This window comes from Porites lutea, chromosome 4 (genome assembly GCF_958299795.1).
Source record: "Porites lutea chromosome 4, jaPorLute2.1, whole genome shotgun sequence".
NCBI classification, from domain to species: Eukaryota; Metazoa; Cnidaria; class Anthozoa; order Scleractinia; family Poritidae; genus Porites; species Porites lutea.
In genome coordinates, this window is record NC_133204.1 from 37,022,712 (window position 1) to 37,049,291 (window position 26,580).

The 26,580-nt window shown below is 40.6% G+C and overlaps 2 protein-coding genes across 2 annotated transcripts in view; one reads left to right on the forward strand and one right to left on the reverse strand.

The window, feature by feature from the left end:
* LOC140933467 (EF-hand calcium-binding domain-containing protein 6-like) overlaps positions 1 to 17,346 on the forward strand; it is a 28,177-nt gene extending 10,831 nt beyond the window's left edge. Inside the window, exons 12-37 of the mRNA XM_073383025.1 lie at positions 593 to 763; positions 1,402 to 1,476; positions 2,350 to 2,510; positions 3,232 to 3,298; positions 3,598 to 3,698; positions 3,844 to 3,919; positions 4,045 to 4,140; positions 4,252 to 4,310; positions 4,855 to 4,962; positions 5,450 to 5,537; positions 5,719 to 5,957; positions 6,421 to 6,636; positions 7,273 to 7,423; positions 7,803 to 7,882; positions 8,408 to 8,563; positions 9,009 to 9,222; positions 9,988 to 10,092; positions 10,783 to 10,869; positions 11,012 to 11,167; positions 12,002 to 12,238; positions 12,793 to 12,903; positions 13,141 to 13,228; positions 13,399 to 13,483; positions 14,068 to 14,167; positions 14,774 to 14,872; positions 16,962 to 17,346. Coding sequence (XP_073239126.1) covers positions 593 to 763; positions 1,402 to 1,476; positions 2,350 to 2,510; positions 3,232 to 3,298; positions 3,598 to 3,698; positions 3,844 to 3,919; positions 4,045 to 4,140; positions 4,252 to 4,310; positions 4,855 to 4,962; positions 5,450 to 5,537; positions 5,719 to 5,957; positions 6,421 to 6,636; positions 7,273 to 7,423; positions 7,803 to 7,882; positions 8,408 to 8,563; positions 9,009 to 9,222; positions 9,988 to 10,092; positions 10,783 to 10,869; positions 11,012 to 11,167; positions 12,002 to 12,238; positions 12,793 to 12,903; positions 13,141 to 13,228; positions 13,399 to 13,483; positions 14,068 to 14,167; positions 14,774 to 14,872; positions 16,962 to 17,135 — 3,300 coding nt within the window. The 3' untranslated portion in view covers positions 17,136 to 17,346. The remainder of the gene's footprint in view (positions 1 to 592; positions 764 to 1,401; positions 1,477 to 2,349; positions 2,511 to 3,231; positions 3,299 to 3,597; positions 3,699 to 3,843; positions 3,920 to 4,044; positions 4,141 to 4,251; positions 4,311 to 4,854; positions 4,963 to 5,449; positions 5,538 to 5,718; positions 5,958 to 6,420; positions 6,637 to 7,272; positions 7,424 to 7,802; positions 7,883 to 8,407; positions 8,564 to 9,008; positions 9,223 to 9,987; positions 10,093 to 10,782; positions 10,870 to 11,011; positions 11,168 to 12,001; positions 12,239 to 12,792; positions 12,904 to 13,140; positions 13,229 to 13,398; positions 13,484 to 14,067; positions 14,168 to 14,773; positions 14,873 to 16,961) is intronic.
* Positions 17,347 to 21,833: 4,487 nt separating this feature from the next.
* LOC140934612 (uncharacterized) lies at positions 21,834 to 24,013 on the reverse strand. Its single transcript, XM_073384210.1, has 2 exons — positions 22,513 to 24,013; positions 21,834 to 22,213 (listed from the first exon to the last, which is right to left on the reverse strand). The coding sequence occupies exons 1-2, from the start codon at positions 24,011 to 24,013 to the stop codon at positions 21,834 to 21,836; spliced, it is 1,881 nt and encodes a 626-aa protein (XP_073240311.1).
* Between the last annotated feature and the right edge of the window lie 2,567 nt (positions 24,014 to 26,580).

Below are 26,580 nucleotides of genomic sequence, written 5' to 3' on the forward strand. Positions count from 1 at the left end.
TAAGTTTGCATTCTGCCAATGCGTTTTTCAGAAAAATTTCTCTCCCAACTATACCTTTGAGAATACCTTTCAAGTTCATACTTTATTTAAAGAGGTTTGAATACAGTCAGATACTTTCATTCAACTCACCCTCTGAATTTCCTTTAACCCATTCCTGATTTGGCTTTTTCATGGAACCTAACATGCCCTTTGTCACAAAATCTTAGAGTAACTCTCAGCCATATTCAGGGCTCCACATAAAGTTTAAAACAATCTGTTCATAGGAAATGGTTAACTAGTGCCTTAAGGGCTGTGCTCTAGCAGAGCCCAGTGGCCCCAAGGGCCCAACTTTTCCTCTTGAGTGACTCAGAAGTCTTATTTTCTTTTCATACAAATCATATGCTGGGCACCCTAGATTTTACAGGTCAGAACACTGGGCTTCCTTCAATTTTTCTTAGAGCACAGCCTTGGCCTTATTCATGTGTACTGTTGCTTTTGCTCCATAGCCCTTGAAATTTGTTCCCAAATGACGTACACTACAAAGGGAACATGAACTATATTTATCATATCCCTATATTAATTAATTATATTTTAACAACTGTTTGCGTTGTAGAATAGAGATGGGCGTGTCACCAAACGTGATTTTAGACGCGTGTTGGAAAGCTTCTGTTTTCGAATGAGCCAACAGCAGTTTCATGAGCTGATGGCCAAGATTGATCCTTACAACAAAGGTTATGTGTCCTATTTGGAATTCCTGGACAGATTTGAGCAAAGAGAAACAAAGGTAATACATGTGTATAGTTCAGTAGTGTTTAGAAATACCAGACAGTCGAGCTCTATTGAACGAAATATCTTTACCTACCCTACCGCCTTGAAGATTAATTTTGTCAACCCCACCCCTTAAGTCCAAGGTTAAGGGGAAAACACAGGAAGAACTCAAATTTTGTTTCCTCAGGCCCATTTCGTCTTTGTCAGAGTTCATTTAGTGAGAAGGTGACTTTCCTTGGTCTTATCCCTAAATCGTGGCAAGCGAGCATGACAAGTTACTTGCCCTACAGGAAAATTTCTTACCATAAGCGATTTTGTGTGAGCTTTAAGAATTGAGGAATTCCAAAGCCACAATCCTGGCCAAAAGGTTTTGGGACAACTCTTTTTCACGTGGTTTAGATTGGAATTAGCAGAATTTGCAGCTAACCAGCAATACACACTGATAAACACGGCCTTAACAAGATCTCCTTTATGATTTACTTTATGTTGGCGCTTTTTAAAACATCCAATGTTTATAAATCATTTGCAATGTAGTAGTTATCTCGACAGAAAAGGAAGGACACTTGCTGTGCCAAAATCTAGAGGTTGTAGTAACTTATTATAAAAACCTACTTGATTGCTACTAAAACTGTTTTTGTTGTGTTATGTTTCTAGGATGCCCACCCATGGCTGATATCAGATCACTCACCGAAAAGTGTTTCTCCTCCTGCTGTGATGGCCTGGTCAACTGTAAGTTCCTCGATTGTCTACTGCTGGTTTCTGACAAAAAGTACACAAACCTAACAAAATTGGTAGTATTAAGCAATATCCAAGTTACATGTAGCCTCTTTTTTCAAAATTAGTCCCGGTACTTATTCTTTCATATGAAAATAAGTTGTCATTCAAATCACATGCAAAAGTAAATTTCTTTTCATACGAATGCGTGTGTACCAGACCTCGCTTTGCTGAGGATGCTCAGGACAACTCCCAAATTGGCTGTCGATGGATTTGTACAAGAGGTCATTCCTCTGCATGCAATTTTGATGCCATGGGCCATGGCTACTGAATTACCCTCGGCCTAAGGCCCCGTGCAAACGGACGCAACATTGTTGGCCAACAACTCCCAACATTGTTGGATGTTACGTGTTACGTCCGTTTGCACACCCCTGTTGCGTGTTGTTGCGCAAAGTTTGAAACCGGCCAAACATTTCAGCCAACAACTCCTAACATTTCTTTTGTTCCGTGATCGCCGAAGCGTAGCGCAACAATGTTGGATCCGTTTGCACAGCTCTTTCAACATTGTTGGGGCCACGCACGCTCAGTACGCATGGTTTATGGGTTGTACCCTTCCCACGATGCACCGCGGGTCCCAACATTGTTGGGAGTTGTTGCATCCGTTTGCACACCACTGCCAACACGCACGCAACAACCCCCAACATTGTTGGCGCAACAATGTTGGGAGTTGTTGCGTCCGTTTGCACGCAGTTACAGTAGGGCTAGCACTCAAAGTATCAATTTGATGTATAAATTGTAAAAGCACAAGTCTCTTTAGGAATCAGTGAATAAGAAGTTACTAATGCCAAACTTGCGTGATGTAGATATTTTTTTCTGGTTTATTTGTAGGTGGAAGACATCTTACGATCCAAGATCACAGATAATTGGAAGGCAATAGCATCAGCGTACCTAGGTATTGACGGTGATAGAGATGGCTCCATTTCACGTAACGAACTAAAGCAGCTACTGGAAAGATATTGCCTTCCTGTTTCAGAGGACCACTTTGACCTGTAAGTCCCAATATGCAGGGGTGACGTTTAAGGCCAATTCATTTTTAGTCTGTTTCAGGCTCCGAGATAGTCGCAGGGTGCAAAGAAAGTCATTTTTACAGCTTGCCATTCGGGCAAGCTGAAGCTAGCATTTACTAGGCCAAACGTCATTAAACTAGGCCCCCCAATTTTTTGATGAGCAGAATTGATTTCACAGTTCTTTTGTAAGTTGAATTTCTCAAAATACTTCACTTGCCCTTCGGGCAAGTTAAGGACAGAATTCACTAGCCCGATAGTAAAATCCATTAGCCCCGCGCTATCAGACACTACTTTCTTTGCATGCTGTAGTCGTTTCCGCGAATTGGAGAAAGCGCGAGCATGAACATTAAACGGGAGGGAACTGGGGAGAGGAGGGGCTCCCTTTTTTTCCCGCCTTCGTTCCCTTTTCCCAGGTCTCGCGTTCAGATTTTCGCGTTCCGTTTACTAACACGTCATAGTTACGATCTGATACCCTGGAACAGGCTAATTCATTGTTTACAGTACTAATAGGCCACTTCCGAGTTCCAAAAACCCTCACTTTCATAATAAGGTTCAACTGCGCAACCTTTGTTGTGAAATTGAGTTTTATTTGCATGAGAATAACAAATCATTTCCTTATCAAAGGCTGAGCACCTAACAGAGGTCCGGGGGAACTCTGAAATGGCGTATTTATTGACTATGTATTGTAATTTATCTTTGCAAGGATGTGGAGTCGCTGTGATGAGAATGCAGATGGTACGATTGATTTTCAAGAATTTCTTAGTAAGCTGGTAAGGGGAACTATATGTAATTTGCAGTGTAGTAATCCATAAGGCCGATTTACATGGCACAACTTTGTCGCATGCGACCTTAGCATAAGCCTGCGACACTAGTTCGAAAGATACCTAGATGTCTGGAGTTTAATCGCATCCTCTGGCGATACGCAACTTACTTTGACTCAGAGGTGTTAGTCTTTATCGTAGCAGTCCCATCCAAGACTACTCTTCTACACAACTTTCATACGCGATATAGCTATGACTTGGCTCATCGGTTCAAACCGCTCACGAATTTTATCATATCTTATCTACAGGGCGTAGATATTATTGGGGGAGACATCAATGGGTTGAGCACTCGAATTCACGATGAAAACGAAGCAAAAGTGCAGTTCATGAAGCAGGATCAGTCCACGAGGTACGAATCTTATCGAATAATGAGACAGTCAAATTTTGCAAAAAGCTTTTAACAATGGTATCAGTGAAGTACACGTGGTGTTAAAATTTGTTTTACATTTCTTTGCTTAATCCTGGGCTACTTTTTAATGGTTGCAATTTTTCAGATTGGAATTGGCAGAAGAGAGAGCACAAAATCTGACTGGCCAGAAAACAGCCAATGAATGCATGGATATACTCAAGGTATTTATGAATATTTGAATATTTGAAACACTCGACACCGTGTTTCATATCAGATCATCAAGGCATGGGTTGAAAAACCCCCTCAGTTCTGCCTTATTTTCACGGTATATGCATTTACTTTCCAGGAGTACATTGCCCAGCGGTCTCCAGATTTCAGAAAAACGTTTGTAAAATTTGACAGTGATGGAGATGGGAAAATTTCGAGAAAAGAATTCAGAATGGTAGGCATTAATTTGGTTTTAGTCAAGGGAAAAATAGGTTCAAAGAAGATGATTAGCCTTTGTGGGAAATGTTTGTGTATTTATCTATTTATTTATTTTTAACTTCCGCAGGTGTTGGACAGTCTGGGTCTATACATGAATGACGATCAATTTCGCATTCTAAGCGCGAGGTACACTTTCTTTGCTGCGATTGGTTAATTCTTAGAGCTCGCTGCCTCCTTCACTAGCCTGTTCACAAACTCTCTATTTTCTCTTTAGAGACCGTCGAGCACGCGTATGAAATGGAAACCGCGGGGGGAATATTGACTGCTCGGTCTTGTGTGCTCACTTCGCTCGAGTGCTCGCAAAATTCGGTTTAAAAAAAATAAAACAAAGAAGATGAAGGAAAAAAATGTCTGTTGACTGGCTATCATCCGCAGGTTTTTTTAAGGAGAAGCGAGCGAGGAGCGAGGAGCGTGGACTTTAGTGCGAGGGGTTGGAGATGAGCACGGAGCGCGAGCAGAGGATGATGGGAAACCAAAATAGAGTAAAGAGAAAGTCGCTTTTCTTTTCTCTTCTTTTGTCTCTCCCTCCAACCCTGCTTTCCTCAATGATAAACTAAGATGTCTCCAAATTAGCGATCGCGAGCGGCGGGGGCGAGGCTTTATAGCTGGGAAATTCAAAAGATCGCAGATTACGACGGCTAATGATTTGTATAACTGTCTATTTTTTCAGGCTGGGATTTCACAAAGGAAAATTGTCTTACATGGAATTCTTGGACAACTTTCAGGATCGACGTTCGTTTGGTGTGGGGGAGAGGGTAACAGAATACCCAAGCCACAGGTACAATGTTTTGCACCTTCTGATTCAACTCCGGGTACACTGCTGATAACGCTCAAAAAGTTATAAAAATAAGTAAACATCACTCAACTTTACTGATAAGAACAGAGCAAACGTGAAACAACAATTTGTGGAATATTCAGTTTAGTTATCGTTTGACAGACCTAAACTTGAGGGCCACCTTGAAGATAGAATCTTAAGTCAAAGACGTGCACTTATGGTTGAGATTTAGTAGAAGAGTAATTTCAAATAAAACTGAACCATATTCCAGGGTTTTCTTTGATTCCAATGTGTTTTTTAGAGTTTTAAAGTGATATCAAAACATAGTCTAATTTCTTTAGAATTTTACAGGTGTGATTCCTTTAAAGCTTAAGACCACAAGGGAAATTTCTTTGTATACCGGTCACCAGCACACAACCCTGAGGGTCACATCACTCCAGATCTGTTTGTGAAGAAGTAAAGAGACATTTATCTTTTCCCCTCTTTTCAGGTATAACCTTCCAATTCCTCAGGAGGAGTCCATGAAAGCAAGTGTCGTGGAAGCAAGACTGAGAACCAAACTTAGGGAGAATTTTCAGGTAAAATAAACCGAGAATTTATGCTCATTCAAACTTGCTGTGTTAACTACTCTACAACCGAATCATCTTTTCTTTCGGTGATTTTTTTACTCTTATCACTGTTTTTAGACATGAGCACATGGCGATGTTAACGTTTGTCATCTAAAATCTTCTTTCGTACTTTTGTAATTGTGTTCCGCAGGATTTGCGTGCAGCGTTCCAAAAGATTGACTTTGATCGCAACGGCCTCATAACTCGACCAGAATTCAGACGGATCCTGGACTCATTCATGTTCATGTTATCGGATGAAGACTTTGACAAACTGATGACGAACCTTGGCATACAGAAGGGAGCTAAACTAAACTACAGAGAATTTCTTAAACGGTTTGAACATGTGGAAAAGGTGGAAGAAGGACATCCATGGTTGTACTCAAATCACAGGTAAAGAATATCCCTGGATACGGCAGAAAATTGTTAAAATATAACAATCAACCGTCACTGTCGTCATGCTAAAGCTCCCCTCAGTATCGCTGAGTACAGCTACACGAGCCTGTTGCCTTGATTGTAATATACTCATTGGCTGTTTTCACACCAGAGACGGATTATCCGTCTGAGACGGATAATCCATCTTCAAAATGCGTCAAAATTGACGGAAAAACAGATGGATATTTAAAGTAAAGGCGGATTGTCCATCCAAGATTAAGACCTTTCCAGTTTCAAATTAAGACGCATTATCTGTATGGCGCGAATTATCCAACGGATAACCCCTCTCTGACGAATAATCCGTCTCTACTTTGAAATTACCAGATTCAGGTACTAAAGAGTGTGATACAGTTTTTAAAAATCTTCTTTCTGTCAAGGAATTAGACATTGATCGGATTTTCGTTATTTCCGTCACATGTAGCTTTAACGAAACGCAAGATCTGAACTACATGACTGCAGAACAGGCAGACGAGGTCATCAAAAGAAAAGCTTGGGAACAAAACGAAGATGTAGCTAAAGCCTTCCTGACCTTTGATCGTGATGGGAATGGGATTGTCTCCAAGAAAGAGCTCAGGAAAGTCCTGTATAAATACCAGATACCGCTCAACAAAGAAGAGTTCAATAAACTTTGGAACAAGTATGTTATTAGTTCAGCTTAACCCTTAAAGCTCTAGAGGTGACACAGTCCAATTTCTTTTTATAAATAAATATGATTGTATCATTAAACGAATAAGTTATGAGAACAAAGGATATGTCAGATAAAATTTCATGATTTTAGGTCATTTTAAACCAGTTCTTGTAATCAATTCCATAAGAAACAGTTAGAAAAAAATGCTGATGTTAGAGTTAACTAGACTTAAACGCGCTTTGCTGTTTCAACTGCGATGTGTCCTTATGTGGCAGAATTCAGGAAAGTCGGTTAAGGAAGGGGCAAGAAGTTAAGAAAAAGTAGCAAAACAAAATTGTGTAATTGTCAAATGAGAGAACCTGTCGATTGGTTGTATTTAAATAAAGAATAACAAAAGACAGAAAGATAGATGCTGGAATGCTACAATTTGCAATTATTGAATGGTAAAGTGCGCGTGAGACAGCGGGAAGAACACCGGGGAATATTTTCCTTGTCTTCCTTACTGTCTTTTGCGACATCTCACTTGAACATATTGCCAAACTCCCAGGAAAAACTATTCACAATTCAATCAACAGAATGCGTGTTATAATTCACTTTTGTTGTTGTCTTTTTGTTTCTTCAATTATCACCCTTTTCTTTGTGCAGATATGATACTGATGGTAATGGCTATGTAGATCATAAAGAGTTTCTTGCCAAGTTAGGAGGGGAGCTAGCTCCCGGTGATATACATGGACACAGTACACAGATAGCACAGCAAAGTCAACAGGTTCTAGAGAGCATGTACAGAAACCAACAGGTGTGTACTCATGCTAGCTAGTATTTGTCACGAGTGTGCGTAATTATCGCATAAATTATGCTTAATACCGACCCCTCATTATTACGGACAGTTTTCTTTGTCCCCAGGGGAAGAAAGCACTTACATTTTCTCTGAATTCAATTCTCTTAATTCGGTTTCCGTATTAACGGGGTTTGACTCTGTAATTATTACGCGAACTACTCTAATCCAGTACAGCTAAAACAATTTTTTTATCGAACTACATTTTTGAAGTGCAGCACGCTCTCTTTCCTTTTTTTTTTTGAGGATCATTTCTTACCGATGGTTTGGGGTAGTGCTCGAGATAAAGTTGTAGTGTATTAAAGACTAATCGCCTCGTAATTTTTTTCACTTAATAAAGGATATGCACTTGGCTGCAACGTGGAATCAGGCCCAGGCTGCCTCTTTCTTATCCGCTCTTGAGGTCGAGCAACAGTTGAGGTAAGTGGTCCCTTTGTTTTCTAGCTACCTATCGCATTATAGGGGAGGGCTGGGTGGGGGGGGGGGGGGGGGGGCAAGGGTGGCGCAGTGGTGAGATCACTTGCCTATCAACAATGTGGCCTGGCGTCGACGCCATATGTGGGTTGAGTTATTTGTTGGTTCTCTCCCTTTCTCCGAGAGGTTTTTCTTCGGTTACTCCGGTTTTCCCCTTTCCTCAAAAACCAACATTCTCAAATTCCAATTCAACCAGGAATCAGACAAAAGGCCACCATGTGGATGTGCTTCCTATAAATCGTTATTATTGTAGCAAGTATTATACCGACCGATTCATGGGTTCTTAAGACCAAACCGTGAAATTTCTACCATTTATTTTCTCATGTGTCTCGAACTTTCTGTAATACAATACCGTATCCTTAATCCCCTTCGATGTGGCAAGATGCCAACTTCAGCCCTCTTATGTCTTCTCTTAAATTCCAGGGATTCATTACTTCTTTGATTCGCTGTTTTGTCTCTTTTTGACTGTAGAGATCGTTTTCGAGACGGCTATGAAAGTCTGAGGAAAGCATTTGAGACCGTTGACACCAACAGGGACGGATACATTTCAAGACATGAGCTTCAGAAAGTGTTATTTGACTTCCACTATTTTTTGGATGATGTGCAGCTCAACATACTCCTGGACAGGTCAGTACTGACCACTTTTGCGATTATGATAATTTTCTTGAATTTCTGTCTCCTGAACTCGCAAAATAGGTTAAGTACCCGTGCATAGAGTATATAAGTCGACATCTTAACTATCCCTGGATTTGCGCTAATCGCCCTTTGAACAACTCGCGAGGAGGACGGGCAGCATGAAAATTGTTCCAAGATTCACTTAACCTTCTTACTTCAAAATATTGGTCACCTTGGGTGCCGCGGTTCCGGTTCCGGTCAAGTCTTCCTATTGACGTGCGCGACAATATTTTTCTCCTGGCCTCAAGGGTCGTAACTTCGCCCTGTGCTCGACTCCTAAACATTCCGCTACGCGCCCCGGAGGAAAAAAAACCAAAGGTTTCTACGGTACAACTGGAACTCTAATGATGCTTGGTCCATGTGCATCAGTTGACAATCCCGTTTTTGTTTCCTGTAGGTGTGGACTATCGCATAAGAGCAAACTGTCCTACGAGAAATTCCTGAGCGCTTTTGAGGATAACAGGCATGCAGGTTATGGCCGCGTTACCCTGGACACGCCAGGTAAAGTCGTCACGCCTGTTGTATTTGAGAGACACGATTCTCTTACCCCAGAAGCAGCCATCAACAGACTAAGAAGCAAGATAAGTGAGAATCCTGAAACCATCCAGAGGGTAAGTGTATTTATGTCCAGGATTGCAAGCTGTGGCAAAAAGTTTCTGCCATATATTGATAGGAATTTTAGCAACAAATACCGTAAAATTCCAAAAATAAGCCCTGGGGCTTATATTTTTCAAAGGCCCTTTTTAAGGGGCTTATTTTTGGAGGGGCCTATATTCGGAGGGGCTTATCTACGGAGGGAAATTTGCGTTTCAAACTCGATTAGGCAAGCCTTATAGTTGGAAAGAAATTAACCGTTTTTGATTTGTTTTACTTTGTATTTGAGAGCAATTTCCAAGTACAAGGCCCCCCGGGGGGCTTATATTTGGGGGGGGGGGGCGATTTAACGGAGGGTTTTTTGCGTCATGAGTTTGGGGGGCTTATATTTGGAGGGGCTTATACATGGAGGGGCTTACTTTCAGAATTTTATGGTATCTAAAAGACATTGTATTCAGAAAGATCTATAACAGCAAGACCCTTCTGATGGGGGGTACATTGGTCTGCCAGCTGCGCGGTGAAGTGTCTTTGCAAAAGGGACGGGACACGCAAAGCCCCCTGGTTGTGCGGGGGGATGGGGGTCTGCTGTTCCATTTTATTCTGTCCAAGGTTGTAGTTAGAGGAGCTAGGTACACTTTCACAACAAACAAAGCATATGCATTCTTTCCGTTTACGTCTAGGCCCAGAAAAGGATGCTCTTGCCTTCGTCGACTTAAACTTGTTATCTTAGTCGAGTGGAAAAGAAAACAAAAGGCAGTAAATGTTATTACGTTCTTTTCCAGGCTTTCGCCGCGTTTGACCGAGATGGAATGGGACTGATATCCAAAGAGGATTTACATCAGATAATCAATGCATTCTGTTTTGTGATGTCTGATAAACAGTTTCAGGTAAAGCATCTTATTTCTCTATTGTTAAAATTTAACAAGCAAAGAAACAATCACCAAAATACCTTCAAAATTATTTGGTTTATTAAGGGCCCATTTTACAGTTTGTGGAATTTTCCAAGGCGCAAGTCGACAAAGACAAATATCGCTACCTAAATCTTGGTAGCTAGTGAGAGCCAATTATTTGAAAATTCAGAGTTGAAGCGAGTACAGTACCGCTGAAAAGTAAGTTGACACTCGAGGCTCGAAACTCGAGACTCGATCCTCGCGTCTCGAAGCTCGGACGCTTCGAGTTTTGAGATACGTGGATCGAGTCTCTCACAAAGCTGCGCTGCCTTTGTAAGGGACCTTAATTTGAACATTGCGCTTTTGCCTTGTAGTAGTAGTAGTAGTAGTAGTAGTAGTAGTAGTTGTTGTTGTTGTTGTTTTAGTATTATTATTTCGTGTCAAAACTGGTGAAAAAAGATACTTCAACAACTCTATGATTTTAACATACTAAACACTGACGTCTTTTAAATTTGGAGGTGAGATCCACTTTGAGACAAAAATTTTAAAAATCCCAATTTTATTTCTATAAAACATATGCCACATGAAGGTACTGCGCGAAGGGTTTGGAGTTTCGTCCGCAGACTTTGTGTTACATAGCTTATATCTCCTGATTCTAATCAACGTCATGAACTTTGTATTCCTCAGACGCTTATGAAAAAGGTAAACGTGAGTGAAGGAGGTCTGATATCTTATGAAGAGTTTTTCAAGAGCTTTCAAAAATCAGACGCCGAGGTAAGTGGACTACTTGCCAAATATTCTTATATTTCAGATGTTAGGTAAAGATTTTAGAACTTGGAATCACATTGGCGTGGCAAGATGGACACAGCAGAATCTTTTTTATCTTAAGCTGTCACTGTGTTGTTACATTTGTTAGGCCAGTCGCAAATGGCTGGAGAGTTTATACCCTTCCCCTGACAAGCGCCAAAGAACCGCTGAGCATGTTAGCAAGCGAAATCGTGGGATGACGGAGGCTGAAGTTGAAAAGAGAGTGCGAGAGGTTGTCGTGGCAAGATTTTATAGTCTTGCAAAGGTAATGTTTCTCTTCTAATTTAAGCTTCATTTCCAGTTAAAGTCCACTCAATGTTACCCACTGTTTGAGCAAAGTTTAACTGACTAATGAGACTGGCTTAAGCATTGATACTGCGCCTTATCGTTTTCACTTCCTGAGGGATGACGCAGTCTTGTTAGGTGGCTCCAACTTCGGAGTCTGTGGACAAAATCTTGTGGTGTCACCATTCAAATGGAAGCTCTTTAGCAGTAATTTCAGATAGTGCTGCATGGTGTTCAGCATTTTGCAAAATGAAATTTGACGCTTTTGTCGAATTTTTGCTTCGGCCACTGTCGGAAGTGAAATGACTTTACAATGTACCCGAGGAAAAGTCTGCTAGTGTAGGAGCTCAATTAAGTGACTTAGTTTAGCTACTGAGTAAATTTGGGATCTTAAGCTTCGGAGCAGTGAAAAGAGTGGTTGTGTTTTCACGGTAACGAACGCTCAAAAAGCAGCGAAAAAGATGGGAGTGCGTTTACAGTCTGAGTGTAACTGCGTCTGTGCATTTAAATCTCGACCATGTTATAGGGCGTGTTATCCTATTTTTGAGTGCCAGGGATTATAGAACCTTCCGTACTTTCAAATGCCCACAGTAATCCATTTATGCTACGTAAATCTAAACCGTCGATCGAAAATCATCATGCTGTTGCTAGGTTTGTTCGGAACTGAAAATGATATTTCGGATAGGTTTGTTCTCCAAAAGTTCACTCGTCAGAAAAGATACTCTGGCATTTGAGTTTATAAGCCACTTGATTTCTGTCTCTCTGCTTTTAGGGCATAATTCGTTAAATGTAACTCGGATTGTTTTATTCTCAGGCTTTCACAGACGAAGACACCCACCACACGGGGACAATCAGCGGTGCGGCTCTGCATGAAATACTCAACGAACATGCATTCCGTATGAGCAGCGATCAATTCAGTTATATTTGGAGTAAACTTCCAAAGAACGCTGAAGGCAAAGTAGATTACAGGGATTTTCTGAAGATTTTCTCCATGCGAACAGATGTTATACGAGTGGCATCCACGACACCCCCTCAGTCACGCGATAGAAGGGTGAGCTCGCCGCTTTCGAATTTTTTACAAGCTTGTGTCTGCTGAAAGATTCCATTCCCCACACCAGTTGAACCCGAAAGGCTTTTTCAGTTCTTAAGCTTTATTTACATTGACAAGTTTGCCTTGATACGTTTTGGTCTTGCCTTGATACTAAGGATGAAAAATTCCATACTTTTCCATTTATACTATCAAGGAAAGTTCTTTTCAAAGAAGCCTACGTAGCCGGTGGTTTTGTTCGGTGAGCGCGCCATTCAGTGGCGAAGCGGTAAAAGCGCCGGCGGGAACGAGCGCCATTCTCTGTCCCATTCTCCCGGCGGCTTTGCTGCTCGGACGCGCTCCCGACCCTAACAAAACCAACAGCTACACAGGCCTTTTCAAAGAAAATTGCTATTATAAATGCGGTTTTGAGTTAATACTATTTAAGCGTAAAGCTGGTTACTAAGTCTTCAACCATATGCAATTCATTTTTTGTTTACAAACTTATGGGGTGGTAAGCTTTGTCATCTTTCGACAAGTTGTTATTGTCATAATTTATTTGCGCGCGTTTGTTGCAGATTTCTGAGCCCGCAATGTCGCCAGTACGTTCACCTGCCAGGATTCCATCACCTGAATCACTGACACCGCCTCCTTCAGCAACTGATGTGGAAAGAAAAATTAAAGACGCGGTAGGTCTTGAATGTAATGTTGTCGATAACGAAAACATTAAAATTATTACTGTAGGAGAAAAGAGGGTTATGACCTCTTTCGATCATCTATGCAGTATTTCACTCTCAATAGGGTCAGACCGAATGATTTTCCGTATACCATACATGTTTGGCATCTTCCAGGTTCTTTTCATGTTACTGAATGACAACCAAAGCACCCAGTTATACTGTCTATTGTACTGTTTGTTCGTTTTTTAGGTTTGTCGTCGTTGGCAGCAGATGCAGAAATCTTTCAGAAACATCGACAGCGGAAACAAAGGAGTCGTTAACTTTGAGCAACTTAGAGGTGTGTTTCGATCTTTTGTTTTGTTTTTCTTGCTTACCTGCTTGTGTTTGTTTGTTTGTTTTTGTTTTCTTTTTTTACCGCTGTTTTAGTCGCATTTTATGGTTCCAAGCTGTGACTGTTTATGTCGAGTTGATGGAAACTAATACTCCATTTGTTTATTTCTGTTTAAGTTATTTTATGGAAGCACGATATTGAGCTCAGCCCAAACGAATTGTTGTCTTTGTGGAGGAAACACAGCAGCGAGGAAAAAGGAGGGTACGTTTTGTGAACCAGCTTAGGTTTTCTAAAACATGAAACAAAAGAAACGAAAACCTCCTTGAAGTTGTGGCTGGTTCGATAGATGCGACAATAGGTCATTTCTGAGTCTCGCGAGGCCTCTGTTTCAAAGCGAGACTAAGTGCGAAACCATTGATATGAAAACGACTTCTTTCTCGTGCAAATGTTAATGAGACTCGTTATCTAAAGAACGTTTTTGCATTTAGCCTCGTTTTGAAAGTGTGGGTTTTTGGAACTAGGAAATGGCCTTTTTATATTTTGGATATGTCCTTCTGTCCTCCCACCCTGCGTAGTCGGGGGAGCGAGGGGGAGCATGTTTCAATTTTTTAATACATGGCTACAAAGTGGCAAACAGAACATGAAAACTTGAAGAAGTCTTAACTTATGATAGTTTGATGCTGGTTGTACTTTTGTTTCATCGATATTCCGAGAACTTGAAGAAGGGGGGACTTGTGTTATACCTTGTTGAAGTGACGCTTCAAGGCCTACAGATCAGTAATTTTCTTTGTTAAGACTATTGGCGAATGTGCCAGACATTAATCGAGTATTGTCTCTTTTTTCAGAATCGAATACAAAGATTTTATGCGACATTTTGTGTTGAACCTTAAGTCACAAGATAGCAATTCTCTCGCTAGACCCAAGCTACAAAACACCCGAATTCCGGTGAGTGTTACTAAGGGCAAAACGACGATCATTTAAAGTGTGGTCCAGCCTTCCTCATAAGCACCCAGTCAAATGACTGCATGGTGTAGCAATGGCATTCCTAATCTTCTGAAAGGCTGCCCAGAGATAAGCCAGTTGCTATTAAAATCCCTTTTGTTTCAATCCTGCTTGTGTTAATTTTTCATGTTGAGTCAGACCAACCTAATACGTACAGCAAAGAAACAGAGTCAAGTGTCCCCTTTACAAAGGTGTTCCTATTATGCGATGTGGGAATTATACAGTGAAATTTAGTGTCTTTGGGACCAATAGAATTGTCCGTAATGAGAGATACCCCGTTATGAGAGGTTTGACTATTTTCGGATTTCGAGTCGGATTGGACACAATAGTAATATACAAACAAAATTTCCAGCAAACTGCATACAACTCGTACTTTTTCGTTGATCTTTATGGACTAGCACACTCCTAATTTATCCAGCCCTCGCAACTCTTTACATCAAATCAAGTTGTATTCCTATCAACAGAACCCGTTACACTACATACGATACAGTACGGCAGCACACAGCATTCTGTCGTTCTGTAAAACTGATTAGTTGTATTTGTTTTCAGACAAGCCCAGGAGTAAGGACTGATAGGTTCATAGAACTCATGGCTACAATCCGTGCCTCGGTACGGCGCGACTGGAAGGAAATGAGAAGAGCTTTCAGGGTAAGATTCTTACAAATGATCTTAAACCTAATTCTGTCTCTAATTCTTTTCCGATCTGATAACCCTAACCAGTAATAAACCCTTTGAATGATTATTTTGCTTGTGGGATACACTAAAAATTCGCATTAAAGAATCTTTAATTTCCTGCGACGAAGACTGAAATGGTTCGTATACATTTAAGGAGTATTGAGAGCTGAACAAACTTTATACAGTGCACATTGCGTTCATTCTCACTACAGTGCAGCAGCTGAAAAGTATCTCTATAAATGTACACTTCCAAATTTCGAACTGGAAAGCACCAACTTCTCCAACTAATGCGTCCGAGCTCCTAAGTATTTGTTGGGTAAATAAATGATATTTTCATCTCATCGCAACTATATTACATAACTTAGTCATTGTAAGATACACTTCCGTGTAGCCTGAAAGGTGGTTATATTCGCTCGCTAACTTGTCTTGCGTTTGCACCAGAGTTTTCTTAAGCTTCAGTATTTCTTTTTCGTTGTTTTGGGGTTTTTGCACTTAAAATCTTTTTCATTCGTTATTTGAATTAGCTCTTAGGTGAGGTGCTAACTTGGTCAAATTCTTTTGTCTGTAACTGTTGATACAATGCTTGGGGGACAGATTTGTTTGATATGAGGCAGTGATTTTGCATTTGCAAGTAATTTCTTTGCTTGTGCTAACTTTGAATAAAGATGTGTAATTGAATTGGCAATATTACTGCGCTTTTCAAAAACACGCGAACTCTGAAGTTCAAAAGCCAACTGACATTTGCGTTTTACACTGCCGTCAATCATCTTGGTGGACCTCTTAGGAAACAGAACTTTACTTAAACGGATTCAAAAGGTCATGTTTTGTGATCTGTGATTGATGGATTTCGATCCGTTTCGTGAGTTTCTGTGTTTGAAGGTTCGTTGCTTGTGATCGTAATTATGATTGACGGTAGCGAAAAACGCAATTGTGAAGGAGGCTTTTGAGCTTTAGGGCTGCGTTCCTTTGGGATGATCCGGATCAGGATCAGTGATCTGAGATCACTCGAATCATGGCAGGCCAAATGACCCTATGAATCCACTCTGGACAAGGATTTATCGGTTCATTTGATCTACCATGATCCGAATGATCTTGGATCACTGATCCTGATCCGGATCATCCCAAAAGAACGCACCCTTAGAATTCGCGTGTTTGTGAAAAGCGCAGTAACAAAATGAACTAGACAGCCGTGACACAGCTCCTTCAAAAATATTAAGCTGATTTAGCAACAGAACGGGAACGGCAGTTGACGACGGGAAAGCGAGCGGAAAGGACTAAACACGACTTCCGGTGCTCAATTTGCCGCTCTGCCATTGATCAAGGCAGTTGTTTGATTTGCGCGCACCGTCGTCAACTGACGTTCCCGTTCTGTTGCTAAATCAGCCTATTACAAAGGAGTCTAAGCAGCGACTTTTTTGAGCGACGCACGTCGACCGGAAGTGGACTTTTTACACTCTTGAGCCACGAATTTGAACAAATTTTTGGGCAAATCGTCTCTTTGAGAGTAAAGACACTTGGACCCGGTTCAGAGGCCGAACTTTTTATAAGCCGAACCTGATATATTGAATTAAGTTCACGAAAAGTTCGGCGTCTGAATCAATTAGGCACGCCTGTTTCAATTTGGAACGGCTCCGCAGCCGTTCTTTTCGCCTAGCCTGGCCGGGAATTTCGCCTTTGGAGCGACTTTGGAACGGCTTTGATTCAAACGCCAAACTTTTCATGTACCGATATTTTATAAGCAGTTTGACCGAAATGAGCGTTTTCCGCCTTTTGAACTTTGTTCAGCTGCAATTTAGATCGACGTTTGAATCAATTGAGCCGGTCTAAATAGTTTGGGTCGGCCTTAATTCGAATTAGGTTCGGCTCATGAAAAGTTTGGCGTCTGAACTGGACCTTACGATTACAGATTTGGTAGCGTCAAGGCATTTAAAAAGAGAAAAAGGTTCACTTCCAGTTGGCATACGTCAATCAAAACGTGGCTACTTAAACTCCCTAATTTGGCTTTTGTGATTTTCACCAGTGATTTACGTAGTGTGATTATTCCTTCTCTTCTTATTTCCAGGGTTTGGATAAAAGTGGTTGTGGTACTTGCTCTCTTCTTGAGTTCAGAGAGATGATGAGAAAATTTAAGATTGAGTTAAGCGAAGAAGAGTTCTTCCATCTGTTCTCGTTTTACGACAAAAACATGACGGGCAAGATTTCTTACAACGATTTCCTTCGAGCACATTTAGAATAAGCGTGCACGATGTTACAAGGTTGAGACCTCAAGAGAGGTTCTCTAGAAGCGGATCTACCATCTGCATTACCTTACTTTAATCAAGGGATTTCACGTAATGATTTCTCTTTGCTATTCCAAATCGTTGTATTTGTCGAAGTCTTAAATAATAAAATTGTAAAGATTGATTTGATGTGATCGATCACTGTAAAGCGACATGTAAATCGCTTTGATGTATTTGTTTATTAAAAAAAATGAAACGAATGAAAGGAAAGATGTGTTTGATGTAGCTCACTTGGCTCCTGGCTCTCATGACAAATTCCCTGGAGCTTGAGCCCAGCCCCTGTGGTCATCATTATATTTTGAACGTCACATTAATCAGTACGGTGGTTAAATCTCTATCATACAGATAGCTAGTGATAACTGTGATAACTAGTTTTGTTCAGAGAAGTGTCATCCATATGTTCATGTCTATAAGCTTAAAGGACAAGTCTTGGACCCCCTGCTTTCTGTCAGATACCTTGGTACATATTAAAACCATCTCCAACAAAGCTAACAAAACTCTTGGCTTTCTAAAGCGGAACTTTATGTAATAATATCACATTGCCCACCCACGACTAAGGAAACCGCATACAAGGCCCTAGTGCGACCAACTCTGGAATACTGTTCATCTGTGTGGGATCCATATGCAGCTAAAAACACAAACACGGTTGAGATGGTCCAAAGGAGAGCTACACGCTGGGCTCTAAATCGCTTCGACAGCAAAGATAGTGTAACCGAAATGCTTTCAACCCTGAAATGGAAGACACTAGAAAGTAGGCGAACCATAGCACGCCTATCTATGCTGTATAAAATGCAACACAGGCTAGTCTCTCACAAAGACGCCAATCTACAATCTGCTGGCAATTCGTAGTCAACTCGTCCCATAGAGTACTCTTACACACAGCCGCAGCCATTAGGGATTACTACAAGCATTCCTTCTACACAAGGACAATTACAGAATGGAACAAACTCCCAAGGGATATAGCATTGTCCAATTCGCTGGCTGCTTTTAAAAATGCAATTTCAAACATTTATTGACACTTTTATTACTTTGCGCTCATAAGTGCCACTTTTGTCACTTTCGTTTTCCTTTGTTTGTTGGTTTGTTGGTTTTTTTTTTTCTAGAGCGGTCTAAAATGCTCAATATTGAGTGAAAGACCTAAATGGTGAACAAATAAATAAATTTCAGTGGTGCGCTTGGGCAGAAAAAGGAAAGGAGGACAGTTTCGTATCTAAGAAATGAAGCGGTCAGAAGGGGACAAGAAGAAGATGATGATGGTGATGAAGGTGATAGCGATGAACAAGAAGAAGAAGTAACACCAACGAACAAGAAGAACAACGGTTAAAGCAACAACAAAACAAGACGAAGAACAAAACAAGTACAACAGCAGGAAGAACAAGAAGTAGGTGAAGATGGGGAACTGAAGAGCGAGAACATGAAGCAGTGATAATGATGATGATGATGGTGAAGAAGAAGAGGAAGAAAAATAAGATGAAGGAAGAACATGAGCAAGAAAAAGAAAGAAGAAGAGCAACAACGACAAGAAGAAGAAGCAAGAATGAGGAAAGGAAGAACAAAAAAAATAACGAGAAGGACAAGAACAAGGAAAAGAATACAACGAGAACGAAACAAGAACATCAAGAAGAAAGCAACAAAAAGGAGAAGTAGATGAAGATGACGAAGAACAAGAGCAGGAAAAAGATGATGAAGCAGAAGAACAAGAACAATAACAACAATAAAACAATAACAAAAACAGCAAGAACAAAAAGAAAGTCAAAGAACAAAACAAAAACAACTACGAGGAGGACAAAACGAGAAGAAAAAGAATAAAACAAGAACAAGAGGAACAAAAAAAAACAAGAACATCAAGAAGTAGATGAAGCTGAAAGAGCAAGGTCAAAAGCGAGAGGATGACGATGATAAAGGACAAGAACAAGAATAAATTAAGAACAACAGCAAGAAGAAGAACAAAACAACAACACCAACAAGAAAAACAACAAGAAGAGCAGGAACAACATTTTAATGTAGAATAACATTTTAGAATATACTAGGGTCAAGGATACCTGTATAATAGCTTATTGAGCTAAGCGTAAACTCCACATTACATAAAGCACTTAGCCTATGTTTATCTTATCTTAAGATGGTAAATCAATATATAGCCTAAATAATACGGTCCAGAGAATACTCCCATGAGGCACGCCACTTTGGTTAGGGGATTTGACAATGCAATGCTGACCGCCTGGGTTCTATTGTGCAAATAATTTGAAAACCAATTTAGAGAGTTTCGTTTTATGCCACATCTCTCTGACTTTTCGATAAGTGCCTCATTTGACACAGTATCGAAGGACTTTCTTAGGTCGATAAACACAGCTCCCAAAAACTTTATTAGGGTCAATGCCTCGACGGAATCGCAAAAGAACATTACCGCGGTGAGTGTGGAGTGGTGCTGCCTGAAACCAACTGAAAGGGACTTAATAAATCGCTGTGCTTTAGATAGTGTTGAACGTGACGTTCACCACCTCAGAAATTCTGGATACAACTGGAAGTATTAATCGGTCGATAGGTATCCATGATTGCCTGTCCACCACACTTGTACAACGGCACCACCTTTGCTTTCTTCCACTATCAGACGCTTAGCCAGTCGACAAAGAGAAATAGACTATGTGCGTAACCGAGGAAACTTTAACGCTGGCACCGTCGTTTCATTTCAAAAGACTAGCTGGTGTGTTGTCCAGACCGGTGGAGCCACCGACCTTTTAACTGACAAGAACGCTCTTAATATCGGTGTTAAGTCTCGCTTGCTTAGAGATTAGATACGAAATGAGGAGGCGATTAACTCTAGACGCAACAGGATTTACTCATTGACGGTTTTTCATTTCCTACTTTATCGACGGTCGAGTATTCTTCAGGACATTTACTTTTTATATCGTATTCGACGAATTTTTTCTGAATTGGTTTAGTAGGCGTGTTAGCGGCGACTGGAGATACGTCTGCGGTCGCAGGCTATACGCCTGTATAATTACACGAAAATTCAAGAGCCTCGACTCGAGAGGAATGACATCGTTATGAGAACATGGGACGTCCTTTCAATCATCGCAGAAAATAAACCGCATGCTCCTCAAAAGACTCATTTGCAACAATAAAAGTTTACAACATTCGACCAGCTAGCCTTTGCTAATTAAGATTCTTCTTTTCTTTTTTTTCGACCACTGAAGTGTTCACGTGTTCCAATGTTATCAACTTTCTCAAGCGATAGAATTTCGTAGACCGACCCGTTCCGGAAAAGCTCCAAATCTCATTTATTAATCTTTCCTAAGCTTTCTTCTCAAAACATGCGTGGCTTCGGTCGCGCAACGGTTCTTATTCCCAGTTTCCACGGTCTCCGCTAGGAACGCCTGGCACCCCAACGCCCTTTTGTGTCCTAAATACGAGGAAAAACGGCTTGCAGATTATGAGTCTTGCTGCTTACGCAAGCGAGACTAAAAAGCGCGCGAACGCTAACTATTCTGCGTGAAAGACGTTCGGAAGGGAAGGTAAAGGGGGAATTCGGGCGCCCAAAAACTCAAGGGGCGTGTTAGTATGCCCGAATGCTCCTTTCCCCGCCTCTTCCTCTTCGAACGCCTGCCACGTAAGGCCTCACAAGCTACGTTTTTGGCGCGACTACAAAAGCTCAGTTGTACAATGAGGTGCAATCCATTTTCTAACAATATTTTTAGAGCTACACTGATCGATTCGTGCAAACTCGCTTCAATACTTACAAGAACGCGAAATTGTAAAACGTGTTTCGAAAAACTACTTGCTAACTACATATTGTGCAGTTATTCTGTGTCACTTTCGAAGAACAACTTGACATTGTTAAGCTTAAAACCTCACAACGTCAAACGTCAGCCTGAAACGTAAATGAAAACGCTGTTAAGGATCCACTGTGATACAGGCACTGATAATAGCGTAAAACGTTTAACATTCTGCTTGGCATGACATTTTTTTTAAAATGAGTGTACATGGTTCAGATCTTGAAGTAGTGTTATGCTGAATAAACTTGTGATGGGTAAATTTGTCTAAAAAATATGAAGACCTCCTTGTTTTTCTGGCATGCTAAAATGGTACAGCGTAAAATTCTCGCTTTTATCCGCCTTTTGGCGTTAGTAGTATAGTTGGAACCGTTTACTTCCATGTAGGCGTCGGTTTGCTGTGCGCATTGTACAATGTTGCAAGGAATAATCTACTTGAGGACGATTTTTGATCTAAAATTAATAATAGCAAAGTAATCAGAAATGTTTTTGTAAACGAGTCAACCAAGACAAAATCGAATTCACGGTTCAATTCAAACTCAATCAAACAGGTACGCAAACACACATCTGATATGGAGTTACAATTCGACTCGAAATTGAAGTAGGATTCAAACTGAAACACAAACTTGAACTGGGACTGGAAGGTCAAGCCCGGAAAATACAATTGAGACTTGGAGTAATCAATTTAATCGCTATCTCTAACATACCATTCGGTTATTTTGACCAACATCCATTTTTTTTTAATGACATGAAATGATGCATTTTACGGAGAAGACTGTACGACGGATTAACGTACTTTCAGGTTGAAATGTTTAAATGAAAATAAAGAAAACTGCCTTAAGTTAAATGCGAAATGAAGCAGATTCCTTACCTAAAGGAATGTACTTATTTATGCGTTGCTTCCTGCGCCAAACTCTTAGTGGCAAAAGATATGAAGATCTCTGTTTGCGTCTCTTGATGGCATTTAGGTTCCTTGAGGTCGACCTCGTGACAATGGCAATTCTCAATCAACACACTGTTTTCCAGTCCTTGAAAACGCACCTCAGCATTACCATTAGTTTTTGCTGTGCTGAGAACTTCCTGCAGATCTACATCTTCGTCATGCAGCTCATCACATGGAACGCTCGTTTCAGTCAAATGATCCAGGTGCATTTCTCCACCCAGATCAGAAAGAGGAAGAAGCATTGCCAGGCAACAAGAAATGGACAGACGGGGATCTCTGATCCACGTTTTAAGGTACTGAAACACGTGTACGGCATATTGAACTTAAAGAAATAAAAGAAAAAAAGATACTTCTGATTGTAGCAACTTTGAATTGTCAAGTGTGTGATTTTACAGTAATTAAATTTGCACTCTCTACGTAGAGAACATGAAAAATGATGAAATCTAATATCTTGGATATTACCTGGTAATCAAGAAACGTTCTTTGTCAGTGATTTTTCAAAATACAATGATTCAAAAAGAAACGTAGCTCAAAAAGCGATTGAGGATGCGTTAAAAAATTTTTACAACTCTTCAAAAGATTTTTTTAGAGATTCTATTGAAAAAAATTGTTTGAACTCACCACCAACAAGGCCGATTACCAAGGTATTTGCTCCCACTACAAGGATCTTGAATAAAACGGTATCCATATGCGAATCTACCGAGGCTGAAATGTTCTCTGCTGGTATTCTACTCACAGCTCCAATACCCAGGTTGAGACAAGTAACAGCAAGGGACGTCACCATCAGTATGTTTTCTGTAGAGTCTTGAATGGGACTCGTCCATGCAAATAGTACTCCATACATGCCCGCGACAACCCATGTTAAGCCGATGTAGGATCTGGTCTGTTTTCCAACGACAATCATGACCGACGTAATAATAACTTTGCGAGACATTTCAACAATTTCCCAATACCAATTTCGAGGTTTGTAGTTTTCAAACAGAAAACTGAGTCCTGTTACGATTTCGTTCTTTGGTCTTCTTGAATCCAGGGTTGTTTTACTGTCTCTGGTGGCAAATATGATCGTTTTCAGTCTCCAAAGGGCGATGAATGAAAAGGTAGGGAGACAAAGCACGTAGACAGTAGCAATGTACGCTACAATAACCAAATGGTTGTACCGCGGCTCATGGCATTTCACGCTGTAATCTGTTTTTAAGTAATTGGAACATTGCTCTTCTTTTTCGTTCAAGCAAATCTTCTGGCAGGCAAGTGGAAACACGCTGGCTGTCTTAACACAAGTGCTTAGGTACGTTACGTACAAAAAGAAAAATAGATTCCTGTAAGCGAACTGCTTCGTCTCGGAAATTGCGTCGGCCTTCTCTTGTTCGCTTAGGATTTGCTTTCTTGCGATGACTGCCTTGCGCAGCCCGTAGCCAACACCGCAGAAACAGATAACTAAGGCATTTATTGTCATAATTGCAATTAAATTGGCAAATGCGTCAACTTGTAGACCATGAAAAAGACAATGTATAGGCGCAACTTGAAGGATATTCAACTGCAGTATTTCAGAATATTTGGCAACAGCTTGCAGGGAATCTGGCCATTCTATAAAGGAGAACGCTTCCAAAAGACCATAGGTCACTTGATAAAAGCCTATAATGATCTTGAGTTTGGATAAAAGTTTGTCAATAACAGCAAGCCCCTTGGCCTTCTTTCGGTTCGATTTGCTCGTCCAGAACGACACAATTAAAATCGCTACCAAAACGACTGCAATGACTAAAAACTGTCCTAATAACCACGTCTTTGATGAGCATCTTTCACATGTTTGTAATTCCATGTAGTATCCCATAGTGCATACTCCACATAATGGACCTTCATATCCAATCTCACACGGAGATTCTAAACCACCTTTGCAAGATTCTTGCTTTGGGCATTTATGTGGTGTGGGCATTGGATAGGGGTACCGAGTGGAGAAAGTATCTGAAGCTGGCAAAGACGAAGATAGATAGTGCGAAAAGTTTCTGTACCGATTCTTATATATCTCACTTTGCCATTCCCACCAGTAACCAGGTTTTAAAGTGGCATAATCATCTTTGCACTCGAGTCCTCCGTGCAAGTCACACTTGTGACACTTTTCTAACATATGGGTGCGGTGGAATCCATGCAAACATTTGCAAGCGCGATATCCAGCAAAGTCGTCTGTGTTTGTACCTGATCAGATGTGAAATAAGATTCGAGAGTATTAAGACAATTTGTAAAACAGACTCAAGATTTTTCCTACTTCCTTTCGCCTGGTCAACGACTATTTTAAAAGTCTCCGCATGATCCCGCCATCCACACTAATAACAGGCTTTGCATTGCAAAGTCTGTCATTTAAAATTAGATAGCGTTTTCTTATAACTTGCGATCGTATTAGTGTAGAAGTAAGGTCAAAAGGCATTAAAATATATTCAAAGCACCTCATGATTTTATTGCGGGCGACAAGAGGAGCCCGCAATCCTAATCTACAGGTTGTTATTACGCATGCGTCGCATGTATGTAGCATTCGTTTGGACTTCCACTAAGTATGAATGGAATGGACAGAACCCGATTTGATCCCGCGCGTTTGCACCGTCTATCACTCGTAATCTGATCACGCTTGTTTTGACTATCTCTCACTTGAAACTTACGCAGAGCACAGCTATGGACCTTCGATCGTTGTCGCCCGCACTCTGTAACCTTTGGTTTTTGCTAATTGTAAGATGATAAGCGAATTACCTTGAGGACAAGCCTTGCAGTCTTCAGCTCTTTTGCCTGGCGCCTTCTCGAGCGAAACAAAGGAACCATTAGGACATTTTTTACAACTTGTTGCGACGTACCCAACTTTGTCGGAATAAAATCCTCCTAAAACGACAATAAGGGATGAAAAAATTACCTTCTGACCACAATGGATCTCGTGGTACTTGCAGCTTCACTCAAAAATTCTGATTAATTGAGTGGGTGCTCATGTGTCAATAGGCCATTTTACAGTTGTGTGGTTAGTGCCCTGACCTTTGAATTGAAGCGAGGCTGGAAGTGGTCTTGTTAAGATACAAGCTGTCTTGCTTTTCATGTACAAATCGTGTTATTCTAATATTAACAAAAACTTGAGCAACATCATATACATGTGAAGATCAAAAAGGTTTGCAACAAAGCAAGATCACCTCCAGCCTTGCCTCCTTTTCAAAGGCCGGGGAATGAACATGAACCGAGTCAAATTTAGAAGGATATTGCATGGAGTCATCAGAGTATAACTGGGCTAATATCTCAGAGACAATTTGCCCGGAAATGCTAGTTTTTGGCAAGTAGGCCTTTTGGATGCTGTTCGTTCAGAATATTCCGACAAATTTTACAAATTTAATCTTTCATGATGTCACACTTTAGGTTTCTATTGGGATCCTTTTACTACCTGCAGGACATTTTATACATCCTTGTTCGCCTCTTGAAGAAGAGTTAAAGAATGTTCCCTCTGGACAGGGAAGTAACTTGTAAAAATCGGTGCGGTTTTCAGGATGACGTGCAAATCCTGATGCCAGGAGAGTATAAACGTAGGCTAACGCTTCTCTTTTATATGCTGGCGCATAGACAATGATGGCTTCGGTTTCAGCATTGTGGGGACTTCTAAAAAATTAAACAAGCACAAATGACTATCATTGCTGTTCTGCTTTCAACGTTTCGGTAATTCCTTGAAAGAATAAAGGATCATGAGAAGAATACATTAATTTCAGTTAATGCAAACTTAACTTTAGTAATGCTGCAGGCGGGCAGTTTTCAATGTCCAGAAGAGTAACTGACTCTCTATTACCCAAACTCTTTTATTACAGATACAGAGGGATATAGGGATATGGTGCTCCAGATAAAAAAAATTAAAAAGGAAAAATTTTCTGTATTTCAAATCTCAAAGGATGCCTTAGCCTTTCGACGTCTGGCTCGACATTAGTTAATCAGTTCGTCTGAATGAGTTTAATCGTCCAACACTTTCCAATCTATCCGTCTGTTTCAGACAGATAGAACGTCTGAAGATCGTCTGCAGGACAAACGTACATCTTCGAATGTGATGATCTATACTAATGAACTAAAAATTTGTATGATAGTATAACTATATTTAGCCTCTTTCGGGAGAAAATTTGTTATAAAAATTGCCGCGTTTTTGTTCTGATTGGCTCGACGCGTCCTAAATTCGACGACTGAGTCACTTATGTTCGTCTGAATGAGTTTGGATCTTCTAACACGTTCTATCCTTCTGAAGTCTGAAGAACGTCTCCGGGACAAACATCGATCGTCGATGAATTAAAAATTTGTATGATAATGTATATTTAGCTTCCTTCGGGAGAAAATGTATTAAACTTGCTTTTTGGTCTGGTTCAGTTGATTGGTTCGGCGCGTCCGACGTTCGACGTTCGACGTTCGACGTCTGAGCCCAAATTGGAGTTTGGCTCGTCTCATGAAAAGGTTCGTAGTTTGGCCTAGGCCTGAGACACTAGCACAGCTAGCTACAGCTATTTTGTAATTACAAAATGTCAACTGTATTGGCATCGGCAAACATCATCTACATTTGGTCAACGCTAGATGGTTATCAAGAATTAGAAGGGAATCTAAGCGAATTAGAAAAGGAATAATGTTTTGAATGAATAATAATATACTTACATATATATGGTGCACCTCTGTTGATTGGCGTAATATCTTAGTGTT